The sequence below is a fragment of the Python bivittatus genome, unplaced genomic scaffold (assembly GCF_059951505.1).
Source record: "Python bivittatus isolate LINGU-HERP-01145 unplaced genomic scaffold, Pbiv_v1 ctg000020_np1212, whole genome shotgun sequence".
NCBI lineage: Eukaryota > Metazoa > Chordata > Lepidosauria > Squamata > Pythonidae > Python > Python bivittatus.
Window position 1 is genome coordinate 92,709,109 of NW_028277030.1, and position 22,925 is coordinate 92,732,033.

Genomic DNA, 22,925 nt, shown 5'->3' on the forward strand with positions numbered 1-22,925 from the left:
CATTGCTGGAGCTTGGAATACAAATTTATCAGCCTCCATACAAGAATTACATCTGAAGGTAATACATAGATGGCATTTAACCCCAGTACAAATAATGAATATTTCTAACAACTATTCAATAAAATGTTGGAGGGGATGTAAACAGAAGGGTACATTTCTCCATATGTGGTGGACCTGTCAAAAAAGTTGTGTCATTCTGGCAGAAAATCTTCTGGGAAGTAAGATCTATAATTAAGCAAGAAGAAGAAAGTGTCCCTTACACACAGCTGCCAAATCTATAATAAGTCAACACTGGAAACTTTTAGACAATTTAACAATTGAAAAATGGCATTCAAAGATATGTTTACAGCTATGGTTGAAAAAAATCACAGGCAAAATTGAAATTTTAAATGCCCAAATGGCTGAATATAATTTATAGAATCATTATATACTATATAATATACTATTATGTATATTATATATATATATAGGGTGTAACAGTATTGTGTTAATGAAGTATTTCAATTGCTGTGAGCTTGTAATGTTGTTGGAGTAAAATAAATAAATAAATACTCTAGTCCAATCTTGTGCATATTCAATAACGTTAATTAAATTCCACAGGATTTATACCTAAATTCATATACTACTGAAGTCTTACTGCCTCATTCCGAGAAATGTCATTATAGAAGTGGAGCTGAAAAAAAAATTAATTCTTATCTAGGACCAATTTAAGAGTGCCTTGAATTTTTCTAAATCTGCTAACAGCTAAAAGAATTTCAAGTGTTTTTTTTAAAAAAAATACAAAGTGCACGTTTGCATTTTCTATGATTTCTAAATACCAAATATACTGAGATCTTGCACTAGAGGAAGAATATTTTATACCACTTAAACTGGGACTCTGTTATCACAAAATGTATTTGTCTAGTAAGATCAATTCAGTTTGGGTTCCAAGGACTCTTTTTACCCAGATCAACATCTAAAATTATAGCCAACTTTGTTCACAGAAAGGCTGTCCCAGTTTATCTTGCTTCTGGTTTCTATCTACCGGAGGACCTATATATTTCTTTTATAGAGGGGAACAACATGGATTATGCAACCCAAAAATTGCTTCTTTGTTTCATCACTGAAACAAACGTTGGGAGAGTTCTGATACGACTTATTGTGCATCTGATAGGGGTGAGTTTGCATATTTGAAGTAACTAAAAAAATGTACCAATTGGGTGTTATTAGGTTGAGTGACAAGTCATTTCTGCTGTTTGGAAGAATCTTCTGCCATCTGACTCCAAAACCAGAGAGGCTGTAGGCAGGACGATAACTCAGATATAGGCCACACAAACTGAATCCAATGGAAGCTCAGAATAAGTGACTCACATTCAGTATTGGTTAACAGAGGTTGGATTTAGATACAAACTCAGCAATCTAATGGCAGCTCAAATACTAGCTATTTAAGGTTTAATGTCTCTCCTGGACCCCAGTTAATTCCTCCCTTCTGCTACTTTTCTTTTGCTTTGGTCAGTCCACAATGCACAATGAAGATTCCTTGAAATTTCAAAAGCCTGCATGCTATTATGGAGTTATGTACTGGTCTAACTAAAATGTATTAATAAAGGTTAAGATCTATGCATTTCAAAAAGTTTTTCAATCTACTATATGTTTGATAATCATTAACTGGTTACTAAGAATACTTACTTGCTACTGAAAAGTTGTTAAGAGGATATGGTAGATCCACATCTTGAGGCTTCTCCTTATATCCTATGAAGGAGCCATCTGTCTTCAACAAGAAGTATCTTGGCCTCCAATTTTTTATATATTCCCCTATATGAGAAAACATTATTAATATAAAATAATATCTCAACTGCTGCTTGAAGTAGAATTGTCAACTGATCAGAAAAACTGATAGTCTCATACTCTATCTAACTTCAGTCCAGAGAAACCAGATAGACTAAATAGGTGAAGTTAGCAATGAAGTTCCTTAATTTTTTGTACTTTTAACTAAACATAAACCTCAAACATGATTTACATATAAAACTAGGCTTATTGTATTCACTGGATTATATCCTGGTGGAAGTGTTTTTTGTGGAAGAATGCGTACATTCAGAAAATATCAGGTGAGCTGCAAAGCAGTTGTTTTAAGCCATCAAGAGACTGCAACAGCTTTATGTCTTCACAACTGAGACCCTGAAAGGCACACTGCTATTCCTATTATTTCCACCTTCCATTGACATATGTAACCCTTGCAAACTCATATACAGATCTATCACCATCTCAGTACCTAAAAATCATTAGGGCATTACATCCTATTCTTATCAGTTGTTCTCGCAGTGATATACATATAAATATGCACAGGGTTTACAAATATTCGCTATACATACTAGTGTCTTTTTGTGTCAATCATCAACTAATTATCTGGCTTATGTTCAAAAGCATGTAAGAAAGGCAAGAATTTCACCAGTTTATACTGAAGTGCAAAAAAACTGGTAAGCAACTTTAGCTAATCTTGAAAAAGCTAACTAGGATCAGGCCTGATTGGTACTTAGAGACGAGACCACCATCCATACCCCAATGCTTCAGACTACACTGAAATATTTTTTAAAAAAATCCCAATGGTTATAACAAATTATTTCCATATTGCTGCCAAAAAGACTTCATAGATGAACTCTGTAGTTGAGCTACACCTAAGACAGTTTACTTTTTATAGAAAAATAAGAATGAACAGAAACTTGTGTAACTTTTTCTTTATCCCTAGTGCAAAAAACAAAAGAATATACAGGAACTCTTTCCTTTTTTCCTCCAAATTTTATTTATAAATTACAAGAAAAAGTAGACAAAACTCACAACCCAGGAGACTATTCACTGATGTGGTGATATCACTGGAAGGACCTGGTTGAATTTGGGGGGGGGGGGGTTGGTTTGGAGATTTTTAGAGATGAGAGTTAAAAGCTTCTGTGAGAGGAGAGTATGATGCAGGCATTTTGGGTGTGTGTATGTGTGTGTGTCCATCTCCAGCTGGCTAACAGGCTAAGGAAATACACTAGAGAAGCAGAGGCCAAAAAGATAAATGCCCTGTTCTCCAAAGAACCATCCAAAGTGTACTCCCAACTGCAGTGCAACCACACAGCAACAGCAGAGCCACCAACAGCAGAAACTGAACAGTACTGGAAGAACATATGGGAGAAAGAAAAGATACATAAGACCAGTGCAAAGTAGCTGCAGGACCTGAGAGCAGACCACAGCAATCTCCCAGAACAGGAACCAGTCACCATCATGGTAGCAGATATCCAACAGTGGGGCAAGAACATCAAGAGCTGGACAGCATCTGGCCCAAACATGATCCACACCTATTGGCTAAAAAAACTAACACCAGTGCATGAACACCTAGCAGCACAGATGAACCAGCTGCTAACAGCAGGCTCCCACCCAGACTGATTAACACAAGGAAACAGTGCTGATCATGAAAGACACCTACAAGGGAACGGCATCATCCAATTACCAGCCAATAACCTGCCTCCCCAAAACATAGAAAGTCCTATCAGGCATTGACTTCCAGTGGGAACATGGAGGCTTAAACACCTCTCCATGAGAGATGACACTGCAGCTGGATTGGTGGCTGGCAGCAAGCGCTGGCCATCCAACTTGCTCTGGATAAAGGAGGAGGTGAGGAAATCGACCCATTTGGTCTCCTGACAGCCACTCCTCAAAAGCTAATTGCAGAGACTGAAGACTCTGTGAACAGCTCTTGAGTTGAGCGGCTGGGAGGCAGGGGAACCACCTCCATTCACTACTGCTGTGCAGCCTTTAATGGACATTAGAGCCGACCAATTCCCATTTCTTAAACACTTTGGTTTATAACCATTTTTCAGCTTAAGAGAGACTTTCTTTCACAACAGATAAGTAAATCTCTTGGGGCTTATCCTTATTTTTGAGACTATATTTTTAAATGAAGAAATAGAGTTTTAAATTAAGCTGATTAATTTGCAAAAAGCTGGAAGAAAAGTGGAATTTAAAAGAGACTTAAAATTTACTTATAGTATACTTATAGTGAGAAAGGAAGATTTATTTGTTAAAAGTTTATTTTTTCATGAAACTCCATCTGCAGCAATGAGGTTTGTCTTTTCCATGGGAAAGTTACTTGTTTTGTTCAATTTTGTCTACTGATTGATGGGGCTTCAGAAACAGAGCTAGACTGTAACTTGATTCCTGTGTGATCCTCTGAAGCAAGCACACATGCCTGCAATTTCAGCTTGAAAAGCACCAGAGGGCATGAACTGCAGTTTACTTTCACTTGTAATTAACTGTATCTGGCTATACATTTTACTTGTCTAAACAGAAAGGAAAAAGAAGAAGAAATGGCTAATAGAGGTCCCTTGGAGCAGCCGCTAGAAGATAAAATAACTCCTTTAAGTCTACTCTAGTCAATGTTTGATGAACTAGGAGCTAGATTTAAGTCCCCCCACTTGTGATGGAATGTATTTACGAAGAGGAGGGTGATGTGGGGGATAGCAAGAGAGCAAGGCCACCAAGAAAGGAAAGGAGACTAAAGACAACACAGTCCGGAGGGGGAGTGTGGGAAGCATAAGAGGTTCAGGATAGCCACTCCCTAGGATCTCCCAGGGTACATCCACTAGTTGCAGTAATATAGATTTAGCCTGGCAAGATTCTGTCTATATGGTATAAGCAAATAAAGGAACTTAACTCAATTGGACAGTTTCACCATTGTTTCTTGGGCTGAGCCTGACACCACTGCTGTTCTGCATAGGTTTGAACCCCCTCAGCCAAATAATGACAAGGACTGGATACAGACACAAGTTCAAGAGTGGAACTACCATCACCCACCTCATCTACATGGATGACATTAACTTGCATGCTAAGAGTGAATGAGACATCGACTCACTGACCCACCTGTCAGAGATCTACAGTGAGGACACTGCGATGTCATTCAGACTGGAGAAGTGTGGCCAGATGGTGGTAAAGAGAGGGAAGGTAGTTAAGAATGATGGGGTGGAAGCAGGAGATATAGCAGACATATAGACCAGCTACAAGTACCTTGGTATCCCACAGTCACATAGGAACCATTAGGAGGAGGCAAGAAAAACACCAAAATCCAAGTACCACCAAAGGATAAGACAGGTCCCAAAGAGCTAGCTCAGTGGGAAATAAGATCCATGCCATCAACACATATACCCTGCCAGTCATCAGATACCCTGCCAGTATAATGAGCTGACCAAAGGAGGACATGGAGGCTGCTGATGTGAAGACCCAGAAGCTCCTCACAATGTACAGAGGTTTCCACCCCAAGTCCAACACCCAGAGATTGTACACCATCTGCAAAGAGGGTGGGCAGGGTCTAGTGAGCGTCAAAGCCACTGTCCTGGACAAAACCCAGAGCATCCAGGAGTACATCAGCAAGAATGGCACTCAAAAATGAGCTGCTGAGAGAATGCCTGAGGCAGCAGCAGATATGGGAGGAAGTTCAAGAAGAGGAAGTGCCATGGCAAGACGAGACCTGCATGGGATGTACCATCAACAGAAAGCTGAGGTGGCTGACATTGGGAAATCCTATCAGTGGCTGGAAATGGCTAGACTAAAAGACAGCACTGAGGCACTGATCATGGCAGCATAAGAACAGGCACTAAGCACCAGATCCATAGAACCCAGGGGTCTACCACACTAAACAGGACCCAAGGTGCAGACTATGCAGAGAGACCTCAGAGACAGTCCAATACATAGTTGCAGCGTTAAGATGCAGGCAGGTACAGCATACATTGAATGGCACAACCAAGTAGCTAGCACTGTGTACAGGAACATCTGTACAGTGTATGGGCTAAACCCTCCCAAGTCCAGATGGGAGATTCCACAGAAGATTGTGGAGAATAACAGGGCTAAGATCCTGTGGGACTTCCAGATCCAGATGGATAGGCAGGTACTGGCCAATCAACCAGACACCATAGACAAGGATCAGAAGACAGCAGTGGTAATAGATGTAGCAATGCCAAATGAAAGCAACATCAGGAAGAAGGAGTATGATAAACTGGAGAAGTACCAGCGCCTGAAGGAGTAACTAGAGAGGATGTGGAAAGTAAAGGCCAAAGTGGTCCCAGTGGTGGTAGGAGCACTTGGGACTGTGACTCCTAAGCTGGGAGAGTGGTTCCAACAGATCCTAGGAACAACATCAGAGCTCTCTGTCCAGAAGAGTGCAGTGCTAGGAACAGCTAAGATACTGCGCAGAACCCTCAAACTCCCAGACCTCTGGTAGAGGACCTGAGGAAGACACATGCCACCCAAGAGGTGGGAGGGGAATTTTTTTTTTTTAAATATATGTAACATGTTGTGCACAATTAATTTTTTTATGTATTTATTCAATCAATTAATATAGCCAACCAACTCAGAAACACAACTCCAGGTGGCTAACAAAATTTAAAAACTGTACAAAGTAATGAAATAAAAAGATTAACCAAAGATAAGGACAAAACAATATATTACGGCAATCATGACTCTAGGCTAGGAATCTGCAATTTTTCTGAAGTCAAGAATACTTATAGAATTTTGAAAAAGTATCCCAGAAACCATTACAATCTGACTTTCCTTTCTTTATGCAGATGTGTGTACTTGTGTGTCTGCTTCTTCATCTCTTTGTTTGAATGCTGCTTCTTCCACACTTTTTCCTCCTCCGTCTCTTTTGACTGTTTTGCCCTCTGTTGCTCATTTCTGGAAGATTTTTCTTCCCTTTCACTCTTATTCAATGTGGCTTTATTTTTTTAGGCAATGTTCACAGTGTGGTCCAGGAGGGAAATGTTGACATTGCTTTGCCACCTACAACTTTGGACTATAGGTATTCAACATGCATTGTTCACACGTGTATGCATCATTAAACACACTCAATCAAGGATACATAACAACAATTAGGGTTGTACAGGGATCTGGATGCAAAGGGGAAAAATGTGATTCAGATTATGTTATACACACACACACACACAAATAACCACATATACAAATATCCCTTCCCCAACATACACAAACTAGCCTAAACTGAATTTACCAAACAGGATTCTGACCTCCCTTAATTTCTAAATTTCTATCCAAGATTCTGGTCTAAAAAGTTGATACTCCGACTGAAGACTCTCAGTTAAAAATTCATATAGGGATGGACTACAGGTAGTCCTTGTTTAGCAACCACAACTGGAACCGGCAACTCAGTCATTCAGTGAAGTGGTCGCTAAGTGAAACCAAAACTGTGCTTATGGACTTACTTCAGCTTTCCTTTGCTTTACAGACCTGTAAAGGTCATAAATGCAAGAAGTAATTGTAAAGTTACTTTTTCATCACCATCATAACTGCAAATGGTCACTAAATAGGCAGTCACTAAAAAAGGACTACTTATAAATGAATTTGCACAAATTGGCAGCATGTTCTTATAGAATGTTAGTATTGAATCGCTCACTCCTTTCTGATTGCACATAAACATCTGTTTAAGCTATCTATCAACAGATACTAATTTCATGAAATAAAGTTATTGATCAATATGTATTAAGAATCTATATAATTTGCACAAAAACCCTCCCCCCGCCACACACAAAAAACTTGCTCTAAAGGAAATCCTCAAAAGTCGTAAGAGAATATAGTACATACAAACAGAAATGACAAAAATAGAGAAATATTAAGGAATAACAGGAAACATTTATGATAAAGAGATGTAGATAAACTACAACAGAGAGGAACTGAATCACTCATATCAGATCAGCCTAAAATTATTCTTTAACTGAAAGAGTACAATTGTATTGAAAATGTCCATTTTGGTATTCCATTTAAAAATACAGTTATGATATCAATTCATAAATACAAATAATTGCATCATGCACAAGCCAATGGAATAATCATAAGAACATATATGAAAATAAAATTTCCCCAAAGGCAAATACATAGGAAAGAAGAACACAACATATTAAAACATAAAATGAATACATCATGATAATGTATTGAAGTTGTTCTGTGAAACAGTAGCAGTAGTTCTGCTTTAGGGGATTATTTTCTTCCTGCTGAGTTAATATATAGTAAATTATTATTTTGCTTACATTTATACTTTAAAACATACCCTTTCTCATTCTTTTTGTTACAGTTAAGGAAGTGGACTCTAATTCTGTACACCACACTGGAGAAAATTACATAATTCAAATAAACCATTCTGGTCAAACAATTTAAAGTTATTATAGAAAAATATTATCAAATAAAGTTTGTCAATTAATTTAGCTGTATCAGAGAAAACAGTTACAATGTATTCCTTTTAAAAATAAAGTAACTGTGTTAGGAGATTATTATATAGAATGGATTCAGGGGTATAAATTCAAGTGATATGCAAGTCAAGTCAATCAAAATATATAAATTAATATATTTATCTCAGCCACGGGCCATAATAAATTTTAAAAAGCCAACAAAAGCCAAACAACCAAAAACCATCAATAGACTAGACAGCAACAATAAAACCATAACAATTAAAAAAAAAGAAGCTTTCCCTATCCTTAAAGTTGTTCCTTAATAGTTTTGTTCCAATGCACATTTAGATATATTTATAGTAAAACTGATGAACAGGACAAGTGCAAAATCCATACACTCAAGTGTGAACAAAGGGAAGGCTACCAGCATGCCAGCCCATCATATAATGGAAACAAAGTATTTTTTTATTATATAGGATTTGCTATCATCCAACAAAAAATGACACTGTATTTCTGAGATCTACCCAGTATTTGAATAAATTTGTTATTTGGCCCGTATAAAAATTATAGTAAAAAATATATTACCAAGAATTTTTTATTTCTCTACTTCCAGTCAAACTCCAGGCCAGGGACAGATACAAATCTTTACTCTTCCAGAAACAGGTCAGTGCACTCAACAATTGATCAGTGTCAAGGCCACCAAACATCACACACCGTCCATTAATTTGTGCAAAGGATGGGAAAAAATAGCTAGGGAATTGAACCACTGAGTAAAAGATACGTGCACCTTCACACTAGCAGTAGTCAATCACCTGTTTTCTTTGGTGTCATTCTTGTTTGTAATAATGATTCTTTATTAGTTGAGCAGTGCTTGTGAGATTTCTGCCAAGTCCTAGCCATGTAAAATCAAGAGGTTTATGACTTCCTATAGAATCCTGGGTCAGGAAAGCCAGACAATTGGAGGCTGAATGGAACCCAGCAGGATCCCACAGCTTAAGTGCCATAAGGTCATTATCATAAGGCAATGTTATCTTGTAGTCCAATCTACATGTAGGTTCAGAACTACAATAAAATTATTCCCCACTGTCAGCTCAGAGCTGGCATAGGATACTGTGGTCAGTGGTGCAAAAAGATACAGAAAGATCAAGGAGAATGAACAGAAGTAATCCTCTTTCTCTGTAAAAATCATCTACCAGGGCAACAGAAACTAATTCAGTTCAATAGCCAGCCTGAAGCCTGACCTGAATGGACCCAAATAATCAATTTCCTCCAGGCATATCTGCAGTTATGCTGTTACTATCATCTTTCCATTTATAGGAAAGGTAAACATTAGTGCCTGGATGATCATTTAGCCAAGCCAGAATGGTTTTCTTGAGGATCAAGTGATCTTGATTGGTCGTTTTGGTGGTGTTGGTTCCCAACTGGTCCTTTGTTCATTTTTGGAGTGCTGATTCCTGATTAGTTCTTTGTTTGTGCCGGGTTCTGGTTGATTAATCTGAGCAGCTGAGTCCTGACTGGGTCCTTGTCCAGGCAAGTTTCTGATTTATCCATTTTTGGGAACTGATTTCTGGTTGGTCCTGCTTTGGGACAGGCTTGTGCTGGCTATTTCCTCGACTGAAGCCATGGCAGACTCTCTGTTGTTTGCTAGTTGTGGACCTTGTGATCTTGGTGTGGCACAGGGCAGGAAACCAGGCTTTGTTAACCTTGATGCCAGCCACAGGAAATCTGCTATCTAGACCATGGTGACTAAACCCTGAAGCTCAACACTGCCCTTCCAACTAGCATGAATCAGCCACGAAGCACAAGGTTTGAGAAGATGTGTTATTAGGCTACAATTACAAGCAACCTAACCACATCCTCAGGTTTCAGGAGCTCAAACTGATTCACCAAAATTGCACCAGATGGGTCACTGGAACTATATTTGGAATTAAATCAGTTATGGCAGTCATCTCAGCCTAAAAATCAGCATTTTTTATCCCTGTAAATAAATGCTAAAGTAGCTGTAAGGTCCAGCTCTCCATCTATAGAGTAAATATTAGAAACTATTTAAAATTCAGTCTCAGATGATGTCATAAAATTAACCTCTTGGGACTGCCTGGACAGACATTTCTTTGAAAATGATGAACTGGGTTCTCAAAAGAAAACAAAACTAAGTATTAGAAAGAAATCTCCCTGTGTGGTTGGTGCCTCTAAAACAACAGAGCAAGTAGTTGAAACTGTATTAAATTTTCCCATTAACTGTATATTTGATCATATATACATGATACCACATCCTGTGCCACTGGATGACCTCCCCCATAGTCTCATGGAAATGTTGAAAAGGAGGGGTGAGAGCACCCCTCAGGGCCTCAGGAGCTCTGAGGCACCCCACAATTATATAATTAAATATTTACATATAGCAACATATGTGAACTAGGTCTGTGATATTTCTTCTCAGAAAGCATACACAATATTGTATTATTAATATGTGAAGTCTACACATTAACATTATAGGCAAGATCTTTAGTAGGACCAACCAAACTGGTACAAATGAACATGGAAGCTTCTGAGTTCTCCAGACTATATCATTACTCAATAAAAATTTATACATGTTTTTCATATGTCATACAGAATGTCTCACATATTAGTAAGTTTTGAAATTCCCTTTTACCGTTTAATTATCTTTTATGGTCAAGAAAAACTGAAATGAGTAATGTAGTTTCAGCAGTAATATCTTTTAGTAACCAATAATATTTTGTAAAAATCAAAAATTTTCCCCTAAAAGTTCACTTAAAGTGTTGCCTCTGTTAGCTTTATATAGCCCTTGATATAAAGATAAGAAGATATGCTATTATTAGAAATGTCTCTGTTGCTAAGGACAGTTTTTCAATCTAGAATTTTTTAAATTCTTTCATTTTAAAACGTACTGTTGCCTTGTCTACTTTTTATAAACAAGCTGATCATACATAAATAACATCTTTTATATATTCAAGATTCAGAAAAATCAAAATTTACTTTATCTTTAATGTACATTTACCTAATATAATACAATATAATTAGTTTATATAGCCACCGTCTCAAAATGACTCAGAACAGCATACAATCAAAAAACAGAGAACAAAAATCAACTGTTGTAAGACATAAAATATGATAAAACTTAATACAAAAATTCTGCCAAAGTAATCCAACAAACTAACAAATCATATTATTTATATATATTAAAAAATCCAAAGCATCGATAAAGCAGTGTTAGACGATTCTGTCTGTCTGTCTATCTACCTACCTACCTACCTAGCTACAGTACCTATCACGTTTGTATACCTGTCCATCTCACATAGTGATTCTGGGCAGTATACATAATAAAACAATCAAAATACATTAAAAACCACTAAAAACAACCAATGTAAACAAGTATCATTATCAAGATTGTTCTTTTTTTTTTTACATTGAATATTGTTATTATTATTATACTGTTCTGAGAAAGGCAAGGACGGCTAATTGTATCTCCTAAATATTCTTAATATAGGATAGTCATATCTTCCCCAATGTGGAGCCAAAGTGTACTCATTTTGGTACTTCCTTTGGTACTCATAAGGCTCCCTCTCCTAACCAGTAATACACAAACACATACACACAGTGAACAGCTGGATAGCACTAGCCTCTAGTCAATCATCGTTCCCCCAAGAACACATTTACAGATGCAGAGGTATTATCTGTAAATGAAGGTGACCAACAGCTGGAGATCAGTACTCTGCTTTCCAAGACAGCAAAAACGGGAAACTGAAAGGTATTTGCCATTGCCTGATGAGCAAAGGAAAGCTAAAGCATGAGAAAAAAATTACAGCCTCAGAGCAACCAAAAAGGGCACAAAGGGGTTGCAGGGCAGCAGAGGCATAAAGAAGGTTGAGGAAGGCAACTAGAAGTATGAGGGCAGAACTTCTTACAGTTCAAAGGGGAGCTGAGCACTCATGAGAAGCTTTGAAGGGCAATGTAGGGCAGGAAGCAAACCTGGAGCATTACATGAGAAAATAAGAAGGAAGGGATTTATCCAGCTATAAATATTTATTTGGGGTGATTAAAGTTTCACTGAGGCATAGTGTGGTGTGATTCATCTTGAAGGAAGTGGTGGTACACTCCCTTCTGAATAAGCCATGTAGAGAACTGTTGGCCAGTCTCCAGCCTTCTGTCTTCACCTAAGGTTTACAGAGAATCCTAGATGAAACAGATTTTCTTGATTTTTTGAAGTCAGGATTCAAACCTAGGCATGGGACATGAGTGGGTCCAATTCAAAGTGCTAGTTATCACTTTTAAAGCCCTATATGGCTGGCAGATGGGTACCTTCATGACCATCTATCCTCAGCCAATCCCATGCAATTTTTAAGGGAACAATACTGAGGGCTCCTACCCCATGGAAGATAAGCAGAGTGGGAGCTCAATGACTGTAGGGAGCCAAGGAGACAGCCTTGGGGAAAATATTCAGAAACTGCTTCTGAACAGAAAGTTCAGACGCATGCCTTAAGTCCTGGGAAAGGAGAAAATACTAGGAAGAGACTCAGGCTGGCACCTCTCTGACTCCCTGGGGTATAAGAGGGAGGGAAGAAAAAACACAATCAGACTTGCCAGGTTCTGTTAATATAGCCTACCTCAATAAAGTATAGTTCTGGTCTTCTTGTGGAGTCTGTTTCCTGATCTGGACAACCTCAAAGGGATGACAGTGATGAACCCACCAAGGTCTGTCCTGTCGTTTGGAACACCTTGTTTCTCAAGAGTTAAGGAAGTTATTTAAAAACTTTTTATTCCATGTGCTCTGGGTGCTGATGGTGCTGAGCTGCATTCATTAGGTTAGATTATTGGTAGTTTTAACTGCTATAGTTCTGTATTGTAAACTCCTTTCAGTCCTTTGAGAAATGGGCAGACTATAAATAATTTTGTAAAAAAAAATTCTTTTCCTGAGTCTCTGACACAAATTAGCAGACAGAGCACAGTACAATTCTGTACACTATTTTCTATTTTTCATGATGTGAACAAAATATATTTGTTTACTGTTGATGTACATCTAACTAATCCAGATTACACTTACTAATTAAATTAAGAGGAGGCTTAAACAAGCAAAACAAACCACTCCTATTAAATGTCTTTCCTATACTAGCTTTAGAACTATATCAGGATAAAGCCTAAATGTGTGTATATTTAGTGCACTCCTGCATCTACAGTCAATTCACATGAATCAATTTAAGTGATCAAAAATAATATCAGATGTTATTCTGATATCATATCTTCAATCATGACAGTTTAATGCTATGGAAAACATGCTGCATCATTTAAGAAAGGCAGTAAGTAAGAATATAGAAAGAATGCTTTGAAATTATATAAAATAAAATTCAAGTATAAAAAAATTAAAATAATAAACACAAAAGCTCAGATTTTTGTACATGTTTCAATCTCACTTATTTGCCTCAAGTATTCAAGAAGGCAGCTTCCAATTACATAATTCTGCTCCATGTACAAAGCTGTTAAAAATGAATATGTTTCTTTGTGAAGTTCCCAATATTAAAGAAAGAAAATGCATGAAAAATTGGGCAAATGACAAAAAAATCCACATTTTTCTCTTAAATATCCAATTTAAGGAATTATAACTGAAAAGTTCTATTCAGATGACACAATTGACCTCGTCTGCCATTATCTTGGGGTAAATGCTTCTCCTAGTGAGCCAGTGGAAGATGATGACAGATACCCTGGTCTATGGAAATTAGATTGGACCAATCATGGTCAGCGCCACTGCAAAAACATTTAGGGGAGGCTTATTCACCCTATCCCAATTGTTTCCATACAAATATAGAGGAGATAAAAGGGAAAGTTAGTGATGAAACATGCACTGAAACATGTGTTATGTCATTATGCAAAATTATGCATGCATCAGCATGCAAATATGTAAAAGCAGGATGTGTGTCATGACATCACCACACATGTCAACACTTTTACATAATCCGTTTGCTAAGGATACCTCTGATACTTCTCCTGTTGAAACCCTACCCCCCTGTGGCCACCTTATTGGATGAAAAGTAAGTGAGAAACAATATTCTAGAACAGCCACATCTCTGGGGGAGGTCCTAGGATTTTTCCTCTTTGTTGGTAGCAGTGTTAGCCCTCAATTAACATTCTTTTCTTCATTTGTACAACATTCCTGGCTAAGAGATTACTTTCACTCCAAGCAATCTTAGTATCTTTTGGGTTAAACTAAACTGCCACTTAGTAAGTTAAAATATTGGGTTAAACTAAACTGCCACTGAAGTTAAAATATTTCAATCATGTCATCAAAACAAAGCTAAATATTTTACTGCAATCTTCTTTATATTAGTCCAAAATGGCAAATTCATCCTCACTTTGCCACATGTATGCATTTAATATAATACAAACATGTACTACTAATATTCTGCTTTTCGAAACAAAGTACATTCAAGATACAGGTAGTCCTAACTGGGCCTGGAATTTCCATCACTAAGCAAAGCAGTCATTAAGCGAAACATCACATGGTGGCATCACTTAGTGACAGCAGTCCCAGCAGTTCAGATTGCAGTCGTTAGGCAAGGACAGCATGTTCATTAGGTGAGGACCTCACACTTCTCCTGCCCTGCACAAACTGCTTCTGCTTCAACTTCCTCCCTGCTCCCCCCCACCAGCTATCACTCCTCATGCCAGAAGACAGAGCTTTTCCGCCCGCACAGTTACCCTGACTCTTCCACCAGCTCCATCCCGCTGCTTCCTCCCCAGCCAGGCCCAGCAAGCTCCCTTCAGCAGACAAGGCTCCACCGCCCTGCCATGCTCACTGTGCATGACCTAGGGCTGAGCTCTCACCCAGCGCCTGGATCCTGGGCCAACAGCAGGAGGAAAAAGACAGCAAAGGTCAGCTGGAAGCAGCAGCAGCGGATGGCAGTAGTGGTAGGGGGCAGAGTGCAGAGTGGCCAAAGGGCAGAGATGGGGGGGATAGGCAGGTGGGGGGGAGTTGAAGCAGAGACAGTTCATGCAGGGCAGAAGAATGTGACAGTGAGACATTGTGACTGGTTGTAAATGCAGGCTGGTTGCCAAGCACCCAAATTTTGATCACATGACAGAGGGGGCACTGCAACAGTTGGAATTTTGAGGACCGGTAATAACTACCATTCGTTCAGCACCGTTGTAACTTTGAACAGACACTGAACAAATGGTCATAACCCAAGGACTACCTATAGCTCATCACAAGTAAAATCCAAAAAAGCAAACAGCAAATTATAATCAATAAAACAAATAAATATAGCCCACATTTTATAACTAAAAATAAATGAGTACAATAAAAAGTACAATAAAAATTATTGATAGCTTTCCTTGTCTTCAGGGAAAGCTATCAATAATAGAAGTTAGGCATGCCTCTTTATGAAAATTACTGCATAGTCTGGCGGCACAGCCAAGATGATTGATATTCTCTCTCTCCCTCTCTCTCTCACACACACACACACGCACGCACGCAACTCAGGCAATGGGAAAAATAGATACGGACTTCTATAAAGGTCCAGAATATTCAGTTAAGTTTATATTATCAGCTAAATTGAAAAAATTAGTTAAGGAACTTACAGTAAGGAAAGGGAAGACTGATAAAAACTTCTAAGTGTGTAAAAGACTGAACATGGATCATATCAAACATGAATGAAAATCAGAAACCCCATATTCAGGAAAGTAAAAACACAAGGCATCTGGGTTTGTTGCCTTGTTTTTTAAGATTTCAATCAATTAATACATAGACTAACAATCTAATTTAAAATAATAGTACAACAAAAAAAACCCCAAAGATGTGATTTTCAAATTACATTCATAAATAACAAATCAGCAACAAAACAAATCAAAAATATAAAATGATAATCATTTCCCTTTTTTTCCCAAGTTCACTACAAAAAGAGGTTTTTCACTAATCTAAAAATAAAAACTGAGTTGTCTTAGTGAGCTTCATTTAGGAAAGGTCTACAGTAAGGATGCACTGAAGAATATCTCTTACTTCTATCAGTGATTAAAGGAATTTGAAAAAAACAATGAATCTGGGAGCAGAGAGCCCTGACACTACCATAAAAATCATGTTGGAAAACACTTTTGCTGAAGTAAGCTAGAATAAAGCAGTTTATGCAACAGCACTTCAAAATGTGCTGAGAAATAAACTGAGCACCAGTGCAGTTATTTTAATTCAGGTTTTCTGCACTTCCATGAATTTACTTCCACTGGTCAATTTGTGAAATCTATGATTTAGGTATAAAAATGATACCTAATGATTACCTATAATTGAATAGTTTGCATGTTAGCTAAGCAAACAGATAGTTTCACCATTCCACATTTTCCATTTGTTGTTAATGCTGTCTACTGCCTTTATGTGAAACTGCACAATCATTTATTTTCATGCACATTCAGCAGTTGAGTCATACTGATATTAATAACTTATAAACTTAATTTTAGCTACTACATGTATGCAATTCTATTTGGAATTTATTATATAACCGTCACCTTAAAATCTCAGAAACTGCTATTGCTTCATCTCGTTCTTATAATTGAAGGCAATGCAGAGTATCATTCCCTGTTCCAGTTGTTCCACCACCCCTTTCCCATCTGCTGCTATTGCCACTGTCACCATAATTTCATTCCCAACTGAATTAGCCTATTCCAACTTCAAACCTCCACTATCAAAATATATGCAATTTTGCTAGCAATCTCCTGTTTAACATACTATTAACATGTTAACTGTACATTCTTTTGAAGGTTTTGTGAACAGAAAAGCAGTTTGTTAATACATAATAATAAATAATACTGCACTATTATTTCCTTTTCATCTAGTGTAAGTTTATTCCCCTTGTTCACGAGCTGCATAATTCCCCGGTACCCTTTTTGTGGTTCCCTAGCATCCCAAGATTGTAGTGCAACATACTGTAATGATCAAGTTCAAATGCTGATCACTGCTAATTAAATGTAACAATTATAGCAGCAATGGAGATGTGACTTACTTATCATTTATTCATTACTATACTTATTATATATTGAAATGTTCTTCAAATATCACTTCTTATATATCATCTCTTAAATCCTTACAATCAAGGTGGATCTTTAGAAATATTTTAATTGGAAGTTTTCCTCAAAAGTTTTCCAACTACCCAAAACAAAACAAAAATGCACTATGCAGTTATTACATATCTTTTTTTTGTGCCATACAGATATTTCCAAAGATACTACCACAGTAAAATGTAATTGAACTTACACATTAAAATAGAAGATTGGGAAATCAATAAAATGCACTCATATTCAAGCAACTGCAAAGGATTATATAGACATTACATTGAATGAAATAATTTTCACTAATTGTATGATAACAGTATTCTACATTTTTCCTTCATTATTTAAATTTTAAGGTTGAAAAAGAGGATTTATTGGGTCCAGCTTTTGGTTCCAACAGTAGAAGAGAAGATGATTTCTGATGATGCTTTCATTAAATTTTCTCTCTACAAAACAATGACAAAGTTGAAAGTGGCATTTCAGGAAAAATAAGAATTAATAAAAGTTCCCTCATTTCCTGCCAATGGGATCTATTAATAAAAGTCCAATTGAACATTGCTGCCTTGTTAGCTTCTTAGAATTGTTTAAATATTTGGAAGAGTCCCCAGCTGTCTGCCTTAGAAAGAAATCCAGTGGAATGGGGAATCACTTTTTAAAAATGCCCTGCTGGGTTCACATTATCAAGAAAGAAAGAAATCACACTAGTTCTAGGATGGAAATAGTTTACCCCATGATTCCATAGGATTGTTGAGATAGTGGAAGAGCTTTGAATATTCAGAACTGCAAACTTTTCCCATTCCCATCTTTTAAAAGAGAGAGAGGGAAATCTATGTCTGTCTGTCTGTCTGTCTGTCTGTCTGTCTGTCTAAAAAAATAATATCCAAAATTCAGCAATCTGAAGATGTGAACTTGTGGTACAGGGGTTGTAAATTATATGCCCACCTGTGCCCTATGTCTCCTGGAATGACCTCTCAAGGGCCATAGGATTTCCAACTTACTGTTTTTTTCTCATGGTAACCATTTGTAGTTATTTCAGGTCTGACTCGTAAGATTTTGTTCTACAGCATTCTTATGAATTCTTCACAACTCAGCAACATTCTTCATAAAAGCAAACATAACATTTCAGATGTCTTCTGTCTGCTACTTTGTCAAAAATATGTATGTATGATGCAGTACATTTTTAACATCTTCAAAAGCAAAATTCTTACTGCTCAGTCTAATTCTTTTCTCTTTTCAAACAGAAAAGCAATACTTTGGAAATAATTTTTCAGACATAATTTTCAAAGTACAAATCATAATAGTTAATCAGGACTTCATAACAAGGGTGATTTTCAAACTACAATTAGGACCCATACAATAAGCAATATCTTCACAATATCAATTTATTTACTAAAAATGAATCAAAAGCTTACTAAAATGACACTAAAATACATTTAAATATACCTAAAACAAATATAGCTAAATAAAATTTTCTATTTCATAAAAGCTCTGATAATTTAATAAACTTTTACTATTATCATAAGTTTTGTTTAGTGTGAAATCATCACAATTGCACTGCATATTAAATAAAATCAAATTAACAAAAATCTGTAGGCAAATATACTTCTACCACAGCCACTCACTTTTTACATCTGTTTACTGTATTCCACATTACAGTAATCCTTTCTCAGTATCATTTCTAACCTATAATTTATTTAATACTTGCAGTATATAGTTTAATTAATAATACTTTTCTTACTTATCCAGAAAGCTGCCTTATAAATAAAGCTCTTATATTTGAGCAAGGAAATCTATTCTAACTTTAGATATTATTCACTGGGACACTGCACAGACAAAATAGCAATGCCTTTCCAAGCTGAGCTACTTATTAGAGGCAGTAGATTTAATGAAAAGTTACTAAAATGAGTATCTTCCAAAATGACAAACCTTTGACTTCTTTTGTTAACATTTACCATTGGAGGAGGAAGGGTTTCTCAGTTATTACTTCCACTGAAACTGCACATTTGATTTGTATCTACTGAAATTATGGCAAATTCAAAACTGGAAAAAAATAGAGAAATGCAAGTGATTTTGTTGCACAAATCACTCACAACTGTTCTTAGATACACATAATTTATACTTATTTGTGAGTCAGAGTCACCACTAATTCACTAGAGAACAACTATACAAAATCACCTGGAACCCTGGTATGAACCACCTATTCAATACGTAAACAACTGTACATGAAAATGAATGTGCAATTCCAAAAGTATACTATCAGAAATTAAAATACACCTGAATACCAATATTGTACATTATTTAATAAAATATAAATAATTAAGCTGACAAATTATAAAAAGTAGGAAAGGAAAAAGTAAAATAATTTTTTTAAAAGATGAAAAGAATGACCAAAGATTTAATTCAGTTACTACAACAATGCTAATATATAGCAATACATTGAGCAAAACAAACATTAAGTAATTTTGTGCTTATGGGTATGCAGCCATACACTCATTTAAGTAAAACGTAAAAAATGTATTTTTTAATGATTCAGGCAAATGAACATTAATATCCTAAAATAGAAAAAGCACTTAATGGTGACTTATATATTGAAAAGTAGCAATATTTTCCATAATATTGAATCCTCTGAAATTAACTACAAAGTGTATTATAAAGTGAGCTATAACTAAAAAGCGAGAATAACTATAAAGTGATAGCAGAGGGTTGCAGAATTCCACTTTTAAGATGTCTAAAATGTGGAAGGATATAAAGCACCTGTTTGTAATGTGATATTAAGTACTGCTCTATCAAGAAGTAACAATTTTACCAAACTTATAAACTATGAAATAAAGTTGGCTTAACTATTTTAAGGGGTACTTATGGATATAAATAATGAAGGACAGAGAAATATTCAACTCCTGAACTAATTATCAAGATGAAAGGAGGAAGGGAGGAATCAGGATAATTAGTGTGTATCTTCCCTCCTAACCAACCCCCCCCACATACATTTATTCTGTATATGCACACACAGCAGCAGCATCATAAACCGTCTCAAGTTCTTGCCATTATTCAGTTCGACATCTGCACATGTTTATGCGTCTCTCCAAACAACCTCTTGAACACCCTGCTGGAGCTGTCATTTTTTTTTCTTCTCCTATCTGGCAGATGGCAAGTCAACAATCGGCATCAACAGCAGCCGAATATTTTTTCCTCCATTCTACCCCCTCCCAAATAGACACAATAATAACTTCTTTGTGCTTTGCTACAATGCAGCTGCTTAAACCATTTCGCTACAAGGCTGCTTTGCTTTAATAATAATAAAAAAAAAAGAATCCCTTCTGTCAAGTCTAAAAAGCAGCATAATGTTAAGCAAGCTAAAGCCACAGCACAGCTGCAAACGGGCAGACACATTGACAGCTCCTCCCTTAACAAAGACTTGTGAATTGAAGGGGGTTCATCTGAGGCTCACACAGTAATTAGTATAAAAAAGTCCGACAGCCTCTATTATGCTAGGGAAAAAAACTGGACAGAACTGGGCTGCTGTTTTGCGTCAAGAGTTCTACTGCAGAGTAGATAAATCATGTTGGGTTTTTCCCTTCTCTTTTTAAAGACAGTAATAAGGAGGATGAGAAAAGCTAATTTGAAAACTTGGACACAGTAATTGTACCATATGGTGAGCATTTATCCCTTCTGAAATACATGCAAACAGTCACTTACATCCATAGTGCTTTGTTTTAAGTTGTTATTCTATCACATTCATAAAGATGGATAAGAATATCCGATACACAAGGGAAGTTGAGCATAATTACCAACAAAATGCCTAGGCAATATATTAGCGTTGCAAAGAAATCTAGCAAACTGCAAAACAATCCTAGTCCCCGCAAATAATAATTCATCTGGGAGGATCAAATAGAGATAATTTAATAATATAATTTCTTAATATTGAAAAAGACTATTATAGTGGTCTTCTTGGGAATATCTGCAAAGCGCAACAAAAAAAACCCAGTGGCTTAGTGAAAAATACAGACAAGCATATGCACAGGCTTTATATAGTAAAATTTAACACAAAGATTTAGCACTCTGTAAAGGAAAATAGTTCATTTACCTTTCAATTAATTACATTATAAATAGAAAAATGATAATAATAATCTAAATAAAATATTCATTAAAATACCATATAGGTTTAGGATTTTTTTTAATAATTAAAGGATTTTAATTTTACAATAAGGAATATTATAGTAAAGAATGATAGAAATTTAAATTTCTCCTAAAAACATAAGGGGGAATTAGAATTTTAGTGAGAAATTTCCTAACTAAAGTAATGAACTACATAAAGTACACTCATGCAAGCCATCACTATTGCAAACCAGCAATTCCACATACACCTCCAACTTAATTATATTACAGGGATGGGGATAAAATACTGACTTACCTTATAGATATGTTGTAATCATTAATAAATGATGTACCTGACATTATTTGAATACTTGAAATAAATACAAATATTGAAAATAGATTAAATTATTATAAAATGTCACAAAGCCCTAAGATTTCATATCTCGTTTCTTTATGGCATGACTTTTGTGATTGGTTATTATTTTCTAGGATTATTTCCTACCATCAACAATAACACTCCTTCTAACCATTTTAACTACAAAAATCCTGGATTCCTTCAACACTAAAATACAATATTAAAAATGAAGTAAAGTAAAACTGATCAGAATTTACTGTCAAAAACTCTTCTATGCTATGGATTATCTATACTATATGTACTTAGCAGGAACACCGTTTATCATGTAACATCAGAAAAGCAACATCCTTGGTTTCCAGCTAAGTTGCAAACTTCTTGCTATAAGTTACAGGATGAGGCAGCATTCCTGATTTATTTTATTTATTTATAACAATTGATATGGCTTCCCATCTCACCAATGCAACTCTTGGCAACTAAAATACAATATAAATACTATCTTATCTATCTATCTATCTATCTATCTATCTATCTATCTATCTATCTATCTACCTACCTACCTACCTACCTACCTATCCATCCATCCATCCATCCATCCATCCCGTTCACAGCCAACAAATACCAAATGGTTCCCGAAAAACACCATTCAGCAATAGTGTGGGCTCAATTACACTCCTGTCACCTCATGTATACTTCCTGATATATGAGGTAACCATTATCAGCTTATACTGGTTGAGATTAGAAAAACCTTTGGATTTCTGATTGTGATTCCATACTTCTTCTTAGTAGTTAATGTAAATATTTAAACAAGAGTTTAAATTCTCTGAAACTATCTGGACACAACATGTCTGAATAATAAATATTCAGAGTATATCAGTTAAAAAAAAAACTTCCTAAAAAGTCGTTTCTTATGACAAGTGGATCAAGATATTTTACAGTACTGTAAAAAGTTGTTCCTTATTGGATTTTCTGAATTTCTGCATATCTTTGCCAGTAAATGTTAACAGAGCATCATGTGTATCCTACTGATATAGAAAGGGAGTCTGAATGAATAAATAACACCAAAAGTTTGGTGCCTGTTTCACAGCATGCTATATGCAGTATGAAAAAGTAATCAACACTCTAGTTCAATTAAAGAGATAAATAGGGCTGGATTTGTAAGTCCTTCATTAAATAGTCAGGACTGGCCTATACAAATCTCACAAACTTTAGCTCTCATCATCAAGTGAAGCCATCACCATACAAATTCT

The 22,925-nt window shown here is 36.2% G+C and overlaps 1 protein-coding gene across 5 annotated transcripts in view; it reads right to left on the reverse strand.

The window, feature by feature from the left end:
- AKT3 (AKT serine/threonine kinase 3) overlaps nucleotides 1-22,925 on the reverse strand; it is a 213,156-nt gene that overhangs the window by 107,464 nt on the left and 82,767 nt on the right. For all 5 annotated transcript variants that reach the window (XM_088144108.1, XM_088144110.1, XM_088144120.1 and 2 more), the window contains one exon: nucleotides 1,669-1,794. In XM_088144108.1, coding sequence (XP_088000234.1) covers nucleotides 1,669-1,794 — 126 coding nt within the window. The remainder of the gene's footprint in view (nucleotides 1-1,668; nucleotides 1,795-22,925) is intronic.